The sequence below is a fragment of the Ictalurus punctatus genome, chromosome 14, assembly GCF_001660625.3.
Source record: "Ictalurus punctatus breed USDA103 chromosome 14, Coco_2.0, whole genome shotgun sequence".
Taxonomy (NCBI): domain Eukaryota; kingdom Metazoa; phylum Chordata; class Actinopteri; order Siluriformes; family Ictaluridae; genus Ictalurus; species Ictalurus punctatus.
In genome coordinates, this window is record NC_030429.2 from 23,817,369 (window position 1) to 23,834,615 (window position 17,247).

General features: G+C 38.2%; 1 protein-coding gene across 2 annotated transcripts in view; it reads right to left on the reverse strand.

Annotated features, from left to right (window-relative positions):
- The window catches only part of syngap1a (synaptic Ras GTPase activating protein 1a), a 143,425-nt gene continuing 126,178 nt past the window's right edge, over positions 1-17,247 (reverse strand). Inside the window, exons 20-21 of one of the 2 annotated variants that reach the window (XM_017485828.3) lie at positions 13,182-13,254; positions 2-964 (exon numbers count right to left, since the gene is read on the reverse strand). In XM_017485828.3, coding sequence (XP_017341317.1) covers positions 935-964; positions 13,182-13,254 — 103 coding nt within the window. In that variant the 3' untranslated portion in view covers positions 2-934. Of the gene's footprint in view, positions 965-13,181; positions 13,255-17,247 lie in introns of both variants that reach the window. The other variant, XM_017485829.3, reaches the window with a different exon arrangement.

Genomic DNA, 17,247 nt, shown 5'->3' on the forward strand with positions numbered 1-17,247 from the left:
TATTAATCAAACATCATACGCTTTCAAACTCCACAGCTTGGAAAAAAAAAAAAAAAAAGGAAAAAAAAAGGGAAAAAAAAAAAAAAAAAAAAAAGGGAGTGTCCTGTGCGCTCCTGTCGATGAAGTGTTTTTTTGTTTTTTTTGTTGCTTTTTTTTTTTTTCCATTTCCCCTGTTTTGTATAGAGCTCTTTAGGCACAGAGAAGAGGCGCCGCCCACCGCGCGGCACAGGAAGGGCTTTCTGAGCAGTATGGCGACGTCTGATTGGCTCAGAAAAGACTACACCTCCATAAAAAGATTGAAAAGGCTCGTTATAGGAAAAACAAAACTTACAAGAACAAAAATGAAGAGTCATTATTAGAGCTTGGAGGTTTGTGGGTTATGGAGTCGGTAATACACACCATAACCGCACATACACACAAAGACCAACACAGCCCCTCTACGGCCATCATGCTGAGAACAACAAAACACGCCTGCTGAGAGAGGGAAAGACATAGAGAGAAAGTCTGAGGTGTGCTATGGGCAAAAAAAAGAGGATACATGAATCAAGTCCCTCTGTTTTGTAGCTTTAATTTGTACCAAAAGATCCTAAAGAAATAATGGCCGAATAAATAATAGAATAAACAGCACCGAGTAGCTAATTTGTCAATCTACTACATAAAAAAGAGGTGATTGTCGTTATTTTGGTTCAGGGAGGAAAAGAGAGGGAGATAAAGAAGTAGAGAGACATAAAGAATGTGCTCTTGCGTATGTGATTTTGTGTGCTTTTTGGGGTTTGATGTGTCAGAGCGATTCAGAGTTGTATTTTTTTGTTGTTTTTTTTTCCCCCTCAGGCTCTTCCTCTTTCTCTCTCCTCTCTCAACCAATCAGAAACAAGAGAGGGTCCTGGACTGGCGTGGGTCCAGTCACATATCCTTTCGCGCTGCTGTGGTCCAATCATGTTCCGGTGTGCCCACCATAGATCGGCTGAGGGAGAGAAAGACACAGTGAGCGCAGGAGGGCAGCAGGTGGCTTAAGTGTCCAATGACGGTCCACTTAGCCTTTGATTGACAGGTTAATTGTCCAGAAATATTGGGTGTCATTTATAAAGTCTGCGTCACCGCATTCACACCATAGTTTATAAGAATGAATAAATATCATCCACGTACGAAAACACATTCAGATAAGCTACGCGCATTTACAATAGCAAATGGCATGGGAAGGATATGAGTGGTGGATGGCAGTCACAGAAAGACACAAGCACTTCAGATTGAGAGCTAAAAAAGAAAAACGTAATGACTCTGTCGTGTGTGAACTGTTGAGGTACACCACTAATCCTGATGGGGGAAAATATACACCTCTTGATTATTAAAAAAAAAAAAAAAAAATCTCTGTACTAGGCCCGCTAACAGCAAATCTACACGTCATAGAGCTACATTTACAGCATTTGGCAGACGCGCTTATCCAGAGCGACTTACGTTTATCGCGTTTATACAACTGAGCGGTTGAGGGTTAAGGGCCTTGCTCAAGGGCCCAACAATGTAAGCTTGGCAGTGCTGGTATTTGGACAACCGTTTGATCAGTAGTCCAACATCTTAACCACTGAGCCACCACTGCCCTCTAGAAATTAGTTCTCCACTTCATGGAAATGTAAACACACCTTCACAATATTGTTTTCACAGCCCTTGTGACATTAAAAATAGTGTCTCATTAATATATGCTTTAGGCATTTATACCCAGTTATGGGTGATTCTTAAGTTTTTAGAAACTTTCAAATAAAGTAACAATAGGCTTAATGTTTATATATATATATTTATATATTTTTTAAAAAACACGTCTAAATACCAAATGCTTAAGCCAATAGTACATTAATTAAAGCAGAGCTCTGACAGAACCTAATCATCACACACTATTTACACAGCCCCCTGTCTAAAGAGAGGCTAGCATTCCTAAGAAACTCAAAGAAAGCTCTTTTAACAAGTAACTCAGCTAAAATCGCTAACATTCCTTTGATGTTCATTTCGTTAGCAATTTTGGCTGATGTTCCCGTTAATGGACAGATAAAAGTGAAGGGGGAAAAAAAATGGACAGATGGCTGTTAAGCTGACTACAGATTCTTCAGCCACAGACTCATGCTGGAATGTGAGGACTTCATAGTTTTGCTAGCAACAATGCGCATGTATTTGCACAGCACAAAGCTCTCCCAGTGTTCAGAGGCCACGTGACTAGCCGAGCCTCCCTCCCTGCGCCGCCCAGCAGGCCGCGGCCCCGGCTGCTGTAGCGACGGCTGCGCCGGGGAAGCCGGTATTGCCACGTAGATCACCGTTCTGGCTGACGTGCAGGTGTGGGGGCAGGGGAGGGAGAGCTCCATTCCATGGGGAGCTGGTTGCGGAGGAGAGAGCCGAGACGGGGTTCAGCGGAAGAACCCCCTCCCCTCCTGGAACCATGCTTTGCTCAACCGAACCCAGAGAGGAATACGGATCATCCTAACAGAGAGGGGAACAGGAGGGCAAGAAGGGAAAGGAGATGAGAGGAGAGGAGAGGATAGGGAAGGAGAAAGAAAGGGAGAGAAGAGTGGAAGATGGAAAACATGGAGATGTGTATGACATTAAAGACGAACTGATTAAGAATGTTAAATAAACCAAAAGGCTTGCAGAGAGAAGGGAAAATAGAAAGCAAGGAGCAGTTGCGTAGAAAAAAAAAAAACAACAACATTCTGAGAGAACACATTATAGAAAGATACAAAAAGAGCAAGAACATTTAGGAGGTAAAGAGAGAGAGCAGAGCAGAGAGGTAGTGTTTAAAGCAGAGGGGGTCTAGTGAGTGCTGTGGTCCTGTACAGAACCCAAGTTCCCGCCTACCTGAAACCCTGCAGTTTCCACAACCTGGCAACCACCTACCTATATAGTCTGCTCACAAACCATCTGTTTCAGCAGGAGAGTTACCCTGGAGAGCCTGATCCAACCACTCCCACTCGTGCCATTTCAGACAGGAAACTAATAGAATTCCCTTCAACAAAGCTACACCTATATAAGGTACGCCTTTTTTCAAGCTACACTATATAGGGTTAAAGATGTATACTTTGTTCGCTGAATGAATGGCTGTAAGAAATGGTGGAAAAACAAATCGGCGAATGAGCAATACATCTGAGGTAGGTAATGCTGGTCAGGATTATAGTGGTTCCGAAGGCTGCTAAGGAACACTGAACGCAAGGCAGGAATATGTCCCGGTGGCTCAGTGGTTAGAGGCTCTGTGTTACTTATCAGAAGGCCACGAGTCCAAGCCACAGCACTGCCAGGCTACCGCTGGTGGGCCATTGGGCAAGGCCCTTAACCCTCAACTGCTCAGTTGTATTAAAGAGATAAACGTAAGGCACTCTGCAGAGGGGCATCTGCCAAATACCATAAATGTTTATGCGTAGACTATCTCACCTACCAAAGTGTTTTTGAGAACTGAGAGGAAATTGAAGTACCTAGACGAAACCCACACAGGAAGACTTCAGAAGGACACACGATTGAACGCCGGACCTTGGAGTAGTGACGCACCAGTACTGTTTCAAATCTAATTTGACATCGATGGCCTCCACTATTCCTCTTCCAAATCAGTTGTCTTCTTTATCCAGAATGTGGATGTTCTACGTCCTTCGGGTGTAGAAGAACCAATGAGTCTTAACTTGAGGAATCTGCCCTACCATGTGCATATGAACTGACATTTTTGCTCCACCGATATACAATGTTTTGCTTGTGGTTTGGTTTCTTCCTGTGTTGCTAGGTCTGAACCAGAATGCCACATTTATTAACTATCCTCCAGAGTTTCCTTACCACACAGTGGGATACCCATGTTGTTCAATTTGCTTTGTGTTCCTGGTGGACAAGCTTTCAGAAGGAAGGAAACCAAAGGTTTGCAGCCTTGTTCAGATGGCGTGGGCTCTGCACCTTGTGAAGTTATGTGCTGTCTGGGACGAGACATGGTAATCAAAGGATTACCTTATCTCATGAATGTGAGATCTTTATGAAGATCGTCTTCGACCCCAGCTTCCTAACATGCTGCGGTAGGCAAAGAAAAGAATTTCACTGTGCATATGTACATGTGATCAATAAAGACTCATTATCGTTATCATTATCAGTCTTGAATGAATGATTCAGCCTCCACAAATTCTAGGAGATTCTATCGTTCAGAACGTGGTTCTGGTCTCCAGGGAATTTAGTGCTCCTCTGGGGAAAGTGGATGTGGAGCGTACATTCCTCATCCTAATGGCAGACACTTGTAGGGGTTTGGCTAGATTGTCCTCCATTGAGTGAGGAGAATGACAGGTGACATCTGGAGAGATGCTTCATCTGGAAGTTTTGATCAGGTTCTGAGATTCTGCCTGTGTTAGCAACTGGCATCTATGCTCCATCCAGATGGACAAAATTGGATGGGTGCCATTCTTTGTTGCTCCTTTCACTAAGACGTCTGACAAATGATCTCACCAGGTGGAGGAACCATGTACAGAGCTATCATGGGACTCAAACTTACTGTAGGTTTCCAGATTTAGGATCTAGCCTACAGTATTCACCAATTAAACTGCTGTACCACTTAATGTAATTGAATGATGCGTTTTATTTGTCTTAATTTCTGCGTTTGTGTTGGTTCACTTTCTTTATTTTATTTCTTTATTAATGCCAATAAAATAATATAAAATATTATTATTTTATATTCTTTTATACACTGGGCAGCCATAACATTAAAACCACCTGCCTAATATTGTGTAGGTCCCCCTTGTGCCGGCAGAACAGCTCTGACCCGTCAAGACATGGACTCCACAAGACCTCTGAAGGTGTGCTGTGGTATCTGGCACCAAGACGTTAGCAGCAGATTCTTCAAGTCCTGTAATCTGGGGAATTTGGAGGCCAAGTCAACGCCTTGAACTCTTTGTCATGTTCCTCAAACCATTTCTGAATTTTTTTTGCAGTGTGGCAAAAATGTGGTGTCCTGCCGAAAGAGCCTGCTGCAATTAATTAAAAAACCGTTGCCCTGAATGGGTGTATTTGGTCTGCAGCGATGTTTAGGTAGATAGTACTTGTCAAAGTAACATCCACATGAATGCCAGAACCCAAGGTTTCCCAGCAGAACATTGCCCAGAGCCTCACACTGTCTCCACCAACATACCTTCTTCCCATAGTGCATCCTGGTGCCATCTCTTCTCCAGGTAAACGACACACATGCACAACATGATGTAAAAGAAAACATGGTTCATCAGACCAGGCCAACTTCTTCCATTGCTCTATGGTCCAGTTCTGATGCTCACGTGCCCACTGTAGGTGCTTTCAGCGGTGGACAGGGGTCAACATGGGCACTCTGACTGGTCTGTAGCTACGCAGCCTCATACACAGCAAGCTGCGATGCACTGTGTGTTCTGACATCTTTCTATCACACCAGCATGAACGTTTTTATCAGTTTGTGCTACAGTAGCTCTTCTGTTGGAGCCTTCACTCCCCACGCACAACAATGAGCCTCGGGTGTCCATGACCATGTCACCGTTTCACCGGTTGTCCTTCCTTGGACGGCTTTTGCTAGGTACTAACCATTTTTTCAAATTTACAGGATTTGCATGAATACCAATTTGTGTCACGGACAATGAAAACGACCTCAACTGTTTTCACTGTTTTTGTGTGGATGGGAAAATGTGTTTTTTTTTTAAGCCTCACATCACAGTATGAACCTGAGCATGTGTTATATGCTAGGAGATTTTGCAACCATGTTGTATTCAAATGTAAACTCAAGCAGTAGTTCGACCTCGTTGTCAGTCCACGCATAGAATCCTTGTGTTTGTCATTTTTTCATTTTAGCAACTTTTGGCTATGTTGATGTTTTCAAAAATATATTTATACATATGCATAAGGTCTTGAATTATGTGGTTGCAACAATTCTACTATAGTGCCACATCCTCATATTCAACTATAGTGCCACATCCTTATATTCAACTATAGTGCTACATCCTAATATTCAGCAATAGTGCTGCATCCTCATATTCAACTATAGTGCTACATCCTCCTATTCAGCAATAGTGCTGCATCATTATATTCAACTATAGTGCCACATCCTCATATTCAGCAATAGTGCTGCATCTTCATATTCAGCAATAGTGCTGCATCCTTATATTCAACTATAGTGCTACGTCCTCATATTTAGCAATAGTGCTGCATCCTCATATTCAACTATAGTGCCGCATCCTCATATTCAACTATAGTGCTACATCCTTATATTCAGCAGTAATGCTGCATCCTCATATTCAGCAATAGTGCTGCATCCTCATATTCAACTATAGTGCCGCATCCTCATATTCAGCAATAGTGCTGCATCCTCATATTCAGCAATAGTGCTGCATCCTCATATTCAGCAATAGTGCTGCATCCTCATATTCAGCAATAGTGCTACATCCTCATATTCAACTATAGTGCTACATCCTCATATTTAGCAATAGTGCTGCATCCTCATATTCAACTATAGTGCCACATGCTCATATTCAGCAATAGTGCTGCATCCTTATATTCAACTATAGTGCTACGTCCTCATATTTAGCAATAGTGCTGCATCATTATATTCAGCAATAGTGCCGCATCCTCATATTCAACTATAGTGCCGCATCCTCATATTCAACTATAGTGCTACATCCTTATATTCAGCAGTAATGCTGCATCCTCATATTCAGCAATAGTGCTGCATCCTTATATTCAGCAATAGTGCTGCATCCTTATATTCAGCAATAGTGCTGCATCCTCATATTCAACTATAGTGCTGCATCCTCATATTCAGCAATAGTGCTGCATCCTCATATTCAGCAATAGTGCTGCATCCATATATTCAGCAATAGTGCTACATCCTCATATTCAACTATATATTCATCCTTATATTCAGCAATAGTGCTGCATCCTTATATTCAACTATATATTCATCCTTATATTCAGCTATAGTACTACATACTCATTTTCAACTATATTGCTACATCCTTATATTCAGCAGTAGTGCTGCATCCTCATATTCAACTATAGTGCTACGTCCTCATATTTAGCAATAGTGCTGCATCATTATATTCAGCAATAGTGCTGCATCCTCATATTCAACTATAGTGCTACATCCTCATATTCAACTATAGTGCTACGTCCTCATATTTAGCAATAGTGCTGCATCATTATATTCAGCAATAGTGCTGCATCCTCATATTCAACTATAGTGCTACATCCTCATATTCAACTATAGTGCCGCATCCTCATATTCAACTATAGTGCCGCATCCTCATATTCAACTATAGTGCCACATCCTCATATTCAGCAGTAATGCTGCATCCTCATATTCAGCAATAGTGCTGCATCCTCATATTCAACTATAGTGCTGCATCCTCATATTCAGCAATAGTGCTACATCCTCATATTCAACTATAGTGCTACATCCTCCTATTCAGCAATAGTGCTGCATCCTCATATTCAGCAATAGTGCTGCATCCTCATATTCAGCAATAGTGCTACATCCTCATATTCAACTATAGTGCTACATCCTCCTATTCAGCAATAGTGCTACATCCTCCTATTCAGCAATAGTGCTGCATCCTTATATTCAACTATAGTACTACATCCTCATATTCAGCAATAGTGCTGCATCCTTATATTCAACTATAGTGCCACATCCTCCTATTCAGCAATAGTGCTGCATCCTTATATTCAGCAATAGTGCTGCATTCTTACATTCAACTATAGTGCCACATGCTCATATTCAGCAATAGTGCAACATCCTTATATTTAACTATAGTGCTGCATCCTCATATTCAGCAATAGTGCTGCATCCTTATATTCAGCTATAGTACTACATACTCATTTTCAACTATAGTGCTGCATCCTCATATTCAGCTATAGTACTACATCCTCATATTCAGCAATAGTGCTGCATCCTCATATTCAGCAATAGTGCTGCATCCTTATATTCAACTATAGTACTACATCCTCATATTCAGCAATAGTGCTGCATCCTCATATTCAGCAATAGTGCTGCATCCTTATATTCAGCTATAGTACTACATCCTCATATTCAGCAATAGTGCTGCATCCTCATATTCAGCAATAGTGCTGCATCCTCATATTCAGCTATAGTACTACATCCTCATATTCAGCAATAGTGCTGCATCCTCATATTCAGCAATAGTGCTGCATCCTTATATTCAACTATAGTACTACATCCTCATATTCAGCAATAGTGCTGCATCCTCATATTCAGCAATAGTGCTGCATCCTTATATTCAACTATAGTACTACATCCTCATATTCAGCAATAGTGCTGCATCCTCATATTCAGCAATAGTGCTGCATCCTTATATTCAACTATAGTACTACATCCTCATATTCAACTATAGTGCTACATCCTCATATTCAGCAATAGTACTACATCCTCATATTCAACTATAGTGCTACATCCTTATATTCAGCAATAGTGCTGCATCCTTATATTCAGCAATAGTGCTACATCCTTATATTCAGCAGTAGTGCTGCATCCTTACAGTGAGGGAAAAAAGCATTTGATCCCCTGCTGATTTTGTACGTTTTTTGTTTATTTATATTTATATTATTTTTGTTTATTTATAACATTTTTGACGTGCGTTTTTCTGGATTTTCTTGTTGTTATTCTGTCTCTCACTGTTCAAATAAACCTACCATTAAAATTATAGCCTGATCATTTCTTTGTCAGTGGGCAAACGTACAAAATCAGCAGGGGATCAAATACTTTTTTCCCTCACTGTATATTCAACTATAGTACTACATCCTCATATTCAGCAATAGTGCTGCATCCTTATATTCAGCTATAGTGCTGCATCCTCATATTCAACTATAGTGCCGCATCCTCATATTCAACTATAGTGCTACATCCTTATATTCAGCAGTAATGCTACATCCTTATATTCAGCAATAGTGCTGCATCCTCATATTCAGCAATAGTGCTGCATCCTCATATTCATCTATAGTGCCGCATCCTCATATTCAACTATAGTGCTGCATCCTCATATTCATCTATAGTGCCGCATCCTCATATTCAACTATAGTGCTGCATCCTCATATTCAGCAATAGTGCTGCATCCTTATATTCAACTATAGTGCTACATCCTTATATTCAGCAGTAATGCTACATCCTTATATTCAGCAGTAATGCTACATCCTTATATTCAGCAATAGTGCTGCATCCTCATATTCATCTATAGTGCCGCATCCTCATATTCAACTATAGTGCTGCATCCTCATATTCAGCAATAGTGCTGCATCCTCATATTCAGCAATAGTGCTGCATCCATATATTCAGCAATAGTGCTGCATTCTTACATTCAACTATAGTGCCACATGCTCATATTCAGCAATAGTGCAACATCCTTATATTTAACTATAGTGGTGCATCCTCCTATTCAGCAATAGTGCTGCATCCATATATTCAGCAATAGTGCTGCATCCTTATATTCAGCTATAGTGCTGCATCCTCATATTCAACTATAGTGCCGCATCCTCATATTCAACTATAGTGCTACATCCTTATATTCAGCAGTAATGCTGCATCCTCATATTCAGCAATAGTGCTGCATCCTCATATTCAGCAATAGTGCTGCATCCTCATATTCAACTATAGTACTACATCCTCATATTCAGCAATAGTGCTGCATCCATATATTCAGCAATAGTGCTGCATCCATATATTCAGCAATAGTGCTGCATTCTTACATTCAACTATAGTGCCACATCCTCCTATTCAGCAATAGTGCCGCATCCTCATATTCAGCAATAGTGCTGCATCCTCATATTCAACTATAGTACTACATCCTCATATTCAGCAATAGTGCTGCATCCTCCTATTCAGCAATAGTGCTGCATCCTCATATTCAGCAATAGTGCTGCATCCTCATATTCAGCAATAGTACTACATCCTCATATTCAGCAATAGTGCTACATCCTCATATTCAACTATAGTGCTGCATCCTTATATTCAGCAATAGTGCTGCATCCTCATATTCAACTATAGTGCTGCATCCTTATATTCAGCAATAGTGCTGCATCCTCATATTCAACTATAGTGCTGCATCCTTATATTCAGCAATAGTGCTGCATCCTCATATTCAACTATAGTGCTGCATCCTTATATTCAGCAATAGTGCTGCATCCTCATATTCAACTATAGTGCTGCATCCTTATATTCAGCAATAGTGCTGCATCCTCATATTCAACTATAGTGCTGCATCCTTATATTCAGCAATAGTGCTGCATCCATATATTCAGCAATAGTGCTGCATTCTTACATTCAACTATAGTGCCACATGCTCATATTCAGCAATAGTGCAACATCCTTATATTTAACTATAGTGCTGCATCCTAATATTCAGCAATAGTGCTGCATCCTTATATTCAGCTATAGTACTACATACTCATTTTCAACTATAGTGCTGCATCCTCATATTCAGCAATAGTGCTGCATCCTCATATTCAACTATAGTGCTACATCCTTATATTCAGCAATAGTGCTGCATCCTTATATTCAGCAGTAGTGCTGCATCCTTACAGTGAGGGAAAAAAGCATTTGATCCCCTGCTGATTTTGTACGTTTTTTGTTTATTTATATTTATATTATTTTTGTTTATTTATAACATTTTTGACGTGCGTTTTTCTGGATTTTCTTGTTGTTATTCTGTCTCTCACTGTTCAAATAAACCTACCATTAAAATTATAGACTGATCATTTCTTTGTCAGTGGGCAAACGTACAAAATCAGCAGGGGATCAAATACTTTTTTCCCTCACTGTATATTCAACTATAGTACTACATCCTCATATTCAGCAATAGTGCTGCATCCTTATATTCAGCTATAGTGCTGCATCCTCATATTCAACTATAGTGCTACATCCTCATATTCAACTATAGTGCCGCATCCTCATATTCAACTATAGTGCTACATCCTTATATTCAGCAATAGTGCTGCATCCTTATATTCAACTATAGTGCTACATCCTCATATTCAGCAATAGTGCTACATCCTCATATTCAGCAATAGTGCTGCATCCTCATATTCAGCAATAGTGCTACATCCTTATATTCAGCAATAGTGCTACATCCTCATATTCAACTATAGTGCTACATCCTCATATTCAGCAATAGTGATACCTCCTCATATTCAACTATAGTGCTACATCCTCATATTCAGCAATAGTGCTGCATCCATATATTCAGCAATAGTGCTGCATTCTTACATTCAACTATAGTGCCACATGCTCATATTCAGCAATAGTGCTGCATCCTTATATTCAACTATAGTGCCACATCCTCCTATTCAGCAATAGTGCTGCATCCATATATTCAGCAATAGTGCTGCATCCTTACATTCAGCTATAGTGCTGCATCCTCATATTCAACTATAGTACTACATCCTTATATTCAGCAGTAATGCTGCATCCTCATATTCAGCAATAGTGCTGCATCCTCATATTCAGCAATAGTGCTGCATCCTCATATTCAACTATAGTACTACATCATCATATTCAGCAATAGTGCTGCATCCATATATTCAGCAATAGTGCTGCATTCTTACATTCAACTATAGTGCCACATCCTCCTATTCAGCAATAGTGCTGCATCCTCATATTCAGCAATAGTGCTGCATCCTTATATTCAACTATAGTGCCACATCCTCCTATTCAGCAATAGTGCTGCATCCTCATATTCAGCAATAGTGCTGCATCCTTATATTCAACTATAATACTACATCCTCATATTCAGCAATAGTGCTGCATCCTTATATTCAGCAATAGTGCTGCATCCTTATATTCAGCAGTAGTGCTGCATCCTTACAGTGAGGGAAAAAAGCATTTGATCCCCTGCTGATTTTGTACGTTTTTTGTTTATTTATATTTATATTATTTTTGTTTATTTATAACATTTTTGACGTGCGTTTTTCTGGATTTTCTTGTTGTTATTCTGTCTCTCACTGTTCAAATAAACCTACCATTAAAATTATAGACTGATCATTTCTTTGTCAGTGGGCAAACGTACAAAATCAGCAGGGGATCAAATACTTTTTTCCCTCACTGTATATTCAACTATAGTACTACATACTCATATTCAGCAATAGTGCTGCATCCTCATATTCAGCAATAGTGCTGCATCCTCATATTCAGCAATAGTGCTACATCCTTAAATTCAACTATAGTGAATTTATAGTTCACTATATATATATATATATATATATATATATATATATATATATATATATATATATATATATATATAGTGAACTATAGTTCACTATTTCTGAACATCTTGATATTCAGCAATAGTGCTGCATCCTCTTATTCAACTATAGTTCTACATCCTTATATTCAACTACAGTACTACATCTTTATATTCAGCAATAGTGCTGCATCCTTAAGTACTGCAAGACTGAACTATACACAAGCAGTCTGTCTCAAAGTAAGAAGTTGCTGTGCTTTGTCATTTAAAAGGATTCATCTTGAACATCGCTTGGGTTCCCTGGCTGTATCAGTCTGATACTGGATCTGCTCTCAACTGGCTTTACTGCTCAGCATGTATTTTCTAGTAATAGTAACAACTGGCTTTTAGTACAACCAAGACATACCGAAAATAAAATACCAATACAAAATAAAAAAGACAAACAGTATTCATAAAAACGGCTGCATTCAAGCTTTCTCACAAATACAACAGTGCTTTGTGACGTTGATGGTGTGTACATGTAAATAAACACAGCGAGGGACCCTGTAGTGTAATACACAACGCACTCAAATGAACACAGTCACACAAACATGACAAAGTATGATGATTTGATCACTGTGAGAAATGGTACAGTAAGAAGGTCAGATTGTAATGGGATGATCGTTACACTGTGACTGGGAACAATCCGAACAGCGACTGCATACACGTGCATGCACGTTGATAAGCTAATCTCGGTTTACACGTATACCGTAGACCAAAACATAACCAAAGCATGGAAATGCAACGTGATTGGCTGATTGGATAACTGCATGAACGAGCAGGTGTACAGCTGTTAAAGTCGCCGGTGAGTGCAAAGGCCAGGTTACTATTCAAATATATTCAGGTTTGTGTGTGCATGGAAACGTAGCTAAGTGTGTTTTAGCCAGTACTCTACTGCAGTCGGCTGCACGTGTGTATGTGTATATGAAAGAGACAGACCTCTCCTGTAAATATTCGGGATTTGAGGTCAGAAACGCCACTGCCTCTCAACTCATCCTCCACCGCCATCAGCCTGGAACACAACACACATCAACACAATCACAAAACTCCACAATCACACAACGATACGATCATACAACACGCATAACAACACAGATCACAAAGAACATGCAGCGCAACAATCACACAACACAACACGACACGAGACTCGTACAAAAGCGCAATCGCGATCATGCTAATAATATACACCTAAATTCTACACACCTCGCAGCTACAATTTTATCAGTGCACCTACATTAGGTATGTCTACAGTTATAACGGTGCTGTAGTCAGGAACTGACACTCATGAAGGTCTAGAGGATGACGAACACAGACTAGTCCTTATTCGCTAGAAATGTGTAAAGTTCAATCTGATAGTGCGCGTAATTCCGCTGACGGTTACCTTATTCATTAATTTCATCTTCGGTCTGTACGATCAAACTCACGTCTGGTCAGAGTGCATGTAAATTTGAGCATAACATTTTGACAGTCTGAAAAATGGCTTGACTTGCATTTAAATAAGAAAAAAATTCATCATTCATCATTACAGCAAGTATAGTAAGCAGAGTAGGAAAACTAATAACTGATAGGAATCAAAGTAGAAAATAGCAAGGATAATCATAATAACGCATGCTGGAAGTTAGTAGAAAATAACACGGATAATCATAATTGCGCATGCTGGAATCTTGCAGCCTTCTTAAAATGTAGGTAATTACGTGGGAACATTAAGTGTTGGCCTGTCATCTGTAAATCAAGTAAATTAGTTGCCTAGAGTTCATTAGTGCTACAACTGAGCAACATGTGCTTTTGAGTATACGCGGAACTGTAAGACGGGGCATTGGGACGAGGAGCCCTGAGCAGGTGAACCACACATCCAGGTTATTCAAAGATGCTTGGAAACCATCGCAGGTTATCCCGTAATTTGATATCAACACTAAAACATGCCGCATGCGATTCTGCTAGCACCTCGGAGTTGCACATGCTGTTCAAAATGAGTTGTATTGTATATCATTTTAACCAACGTTATGTTTATATTTTAATTAACTGAATCTGTTTGAGTTATATATATTAGTTTTAATCTGTGAGTTTGAATGTATTTGTTATATATTTGTCTTTGAATGATACGAGTTATCTCTATTATTTTTAATCTATTTTGTGAGTTTTAATATATATATTCGAGTCATCTATTTGAGGTTTTAATCTATGTCATATATTTGAGTTTCGATCTATATGAGTTATCTACTTGAGCTTTAAAATGAGTTAATCATTTGAGTTTTAAGCTTTGTGAGATAACTATTTGAGTTTTAACCCATTTGGTTTATCCATCTGAGTTTCAGTCCGAGTTAACTGAGGTTTATGCAATGGTTTATTCTTTATGAGTTTAAGATGAGTTAATCGGTTGAGTTTTAATCTATTCGAATGATCGATTTGTGTTATCCATTTGAGCTTGTTGCATTTATGCATTTGATATAGATTTAATCTGTTATCTGTTTATCTATTTGAGTATTAATCTATTTGAGTTGTCCATTTCGGTTTTAATCGGTACAAGTTATCTATTTGAGCTTTGCGATGAGTTAAGCATTTGGGTTGTAATCTGCAGAATTTATTTGAGCGTTAATCGAAATTATCTATTTGAGTTTAATCTATCCGAGTTATCTATTTGAGTGTAATCTACCCGAGTTATCTATTTGAGTGTAATCTACCCGAGTTATCTATTTGAGTGTAATCTATACGGGTTATCTATTTGAGTGTAATCTACACGAGTTATCTATTTGAGTGTAATCTATCCAAGTTATCTATTTGAGTGTAATCTATACGAGTTATCTATTTGAGTTTAATCTATCCGAGTTATCTATATGAGTGTAATCTACCCGAGTTATCTATTTGAGTGTAATCTACACGAGTTATCTATTTGAGTGTAATCTATCCAAGTTATCTATATGAGTGTAATCTACCCGAGTTATCTATTTGAGTTTAATCTATCCGAGTTATCTATTTGAGTGTAATCTACACGAGTTATCTATTTGAGTGTAATCTATACGGGTTATCTATTTGAGTGTAATCTACCCGAGTTATCTATTTGAGTGTAATCTACCCGAGTTATCTATTTGAGTGTAATCTACCCGAGTTATCTATTTGAGTGTAATCTATCCGAGTTATCTATTTGAGTGTAATCTATACGGGTTATCTATTTGAGTGTAATCTACCCGAGTTATCTATTTGAGTGTAATCTACCCGAGTTATCTATTTGAGTGTAATCTATACAAGTTATCTATTTGAGTGTAATCTATATAAGTTATCTATTTGAGTGTAATCTACCCGAGTTATCTATTTGAGTGTAATCTATATAAGTTATCTATTTGAGTGTAATCTACCCGAGTTATCTATTTGAGTGTAATCTACACGAGTTATCTATTTGAGTGTAATCTATACGGGTTATCTATTTGAGTGTAATCTATACAAGTTATCTATTTGAGTGTAATCTATACAAGTTATCTATTTGAGTGTAATCTATACAAGTTATCTATTTGAGTTTAATCTATACAAGTTATCTATTTGAGTGTAATCTATACAAGTTATCTATTTGATTTTAATCTATACAAGTTATCTATTTGAGTGTAATCTATCCGAGTTATCTATTTGAGTGTAATCTATACGAGTTATCTATTTGAGTGTAATCTACCCGAGTTATCTATTTGAGTGTAATCTACCCGAGTTATCTATTTGAGTTTAATCTATCCGAGTTATCTATTTGAGTGTAATCTACCCGAGTTATCTATTTGAGTGTAATCTATACAAGTTATCTATTTGAGTGTAATCTATACGGGTTATCTATTTGAGTGTAATCTACACGAGTTATCTATTTGAGTGTAATCTACCCGAGTTATCTATTTGAGTGTAATCTACCCGAGTTATCTATTTGAGTGTAATCTACCTGAGTTATCTATTTGAGTTTAATCTATCCGAGTTATCTATTTGAGTGTAATCTACACGAGTTATCTATTTGAGTGTAATCTATACGGGTTATCTATTTGAGTGTAATCTACCCGAGTTATCTATTTGAGTGTAATCTACCCGAGTTATCTATTTGAGTGTAATCTACCCGAGTTATCTATTTGAGTGTAATCTATCCGAGTTATCTATTTGAGTGTAATCTATACGGGTTATCTATTTGAGTGTAATCTACCCGAGTTATCTATTTGAGTGTAATCTACCCGAGTTATCTATTTGAGTGTAATCTATACAAGTTATCTATTTGAGTGTAATCTATATAAGTTATCTATTTGAGTGTAATCTACCCGAGTTATCTATTTGAGTGTAATCTATATAAGTTATCTATTTGAGTGTAATCTACCCGAGTTATCTATTTGAGTGTAATCTACACGAGTTATCTATTTGAGTGTAATCTATACGGGTTATCTATTTGAGTGTAATCTATACAAGTTATCTATTTGAGTGTAATCTATACAAGTTATCTATTTGAGTGTAATCTATACAAGTTATCTATTTGAGTTTAATCTATACAAGTTATCTATTTGAGTGTAATCTATACAAGTTATCTATTTGATTTTAATCTATACAAGTTATCTATTTGAGTGTAATCTATCCGAGTTATCTATTTGAGTGTAATCTATACGAGTTATCTATTTGAGTGTAATCTACCCGAGTTATCTATTTGAGTGTAATCTACCCGAGTTATCTATTTGAGTTTAATCTATCCGAGTTATCTATTTGAGTGTAATCTACCCGAGTTATCTATTTGAGTGTAATCTATACAAGTTATCTATTTGAGTGTAATCTATACGGGTTATCTATTTGAGTGTAATCTACACGAGTTATCTATTTGAGTGTAATCTACCCGAGTTATCTATTTGAGTGTAATCTACCCGAGTTATCTATTTGAGTGTAATCTACCTGAGTTATCTATTTGAGTGTAATCTATCCGAGTTATCTATTTGAGCTTTAATCTGTTATTTAATTGAGTTTTAATCTATCTGAGCTATCGATTTGAGTTTTAATGAGTTAT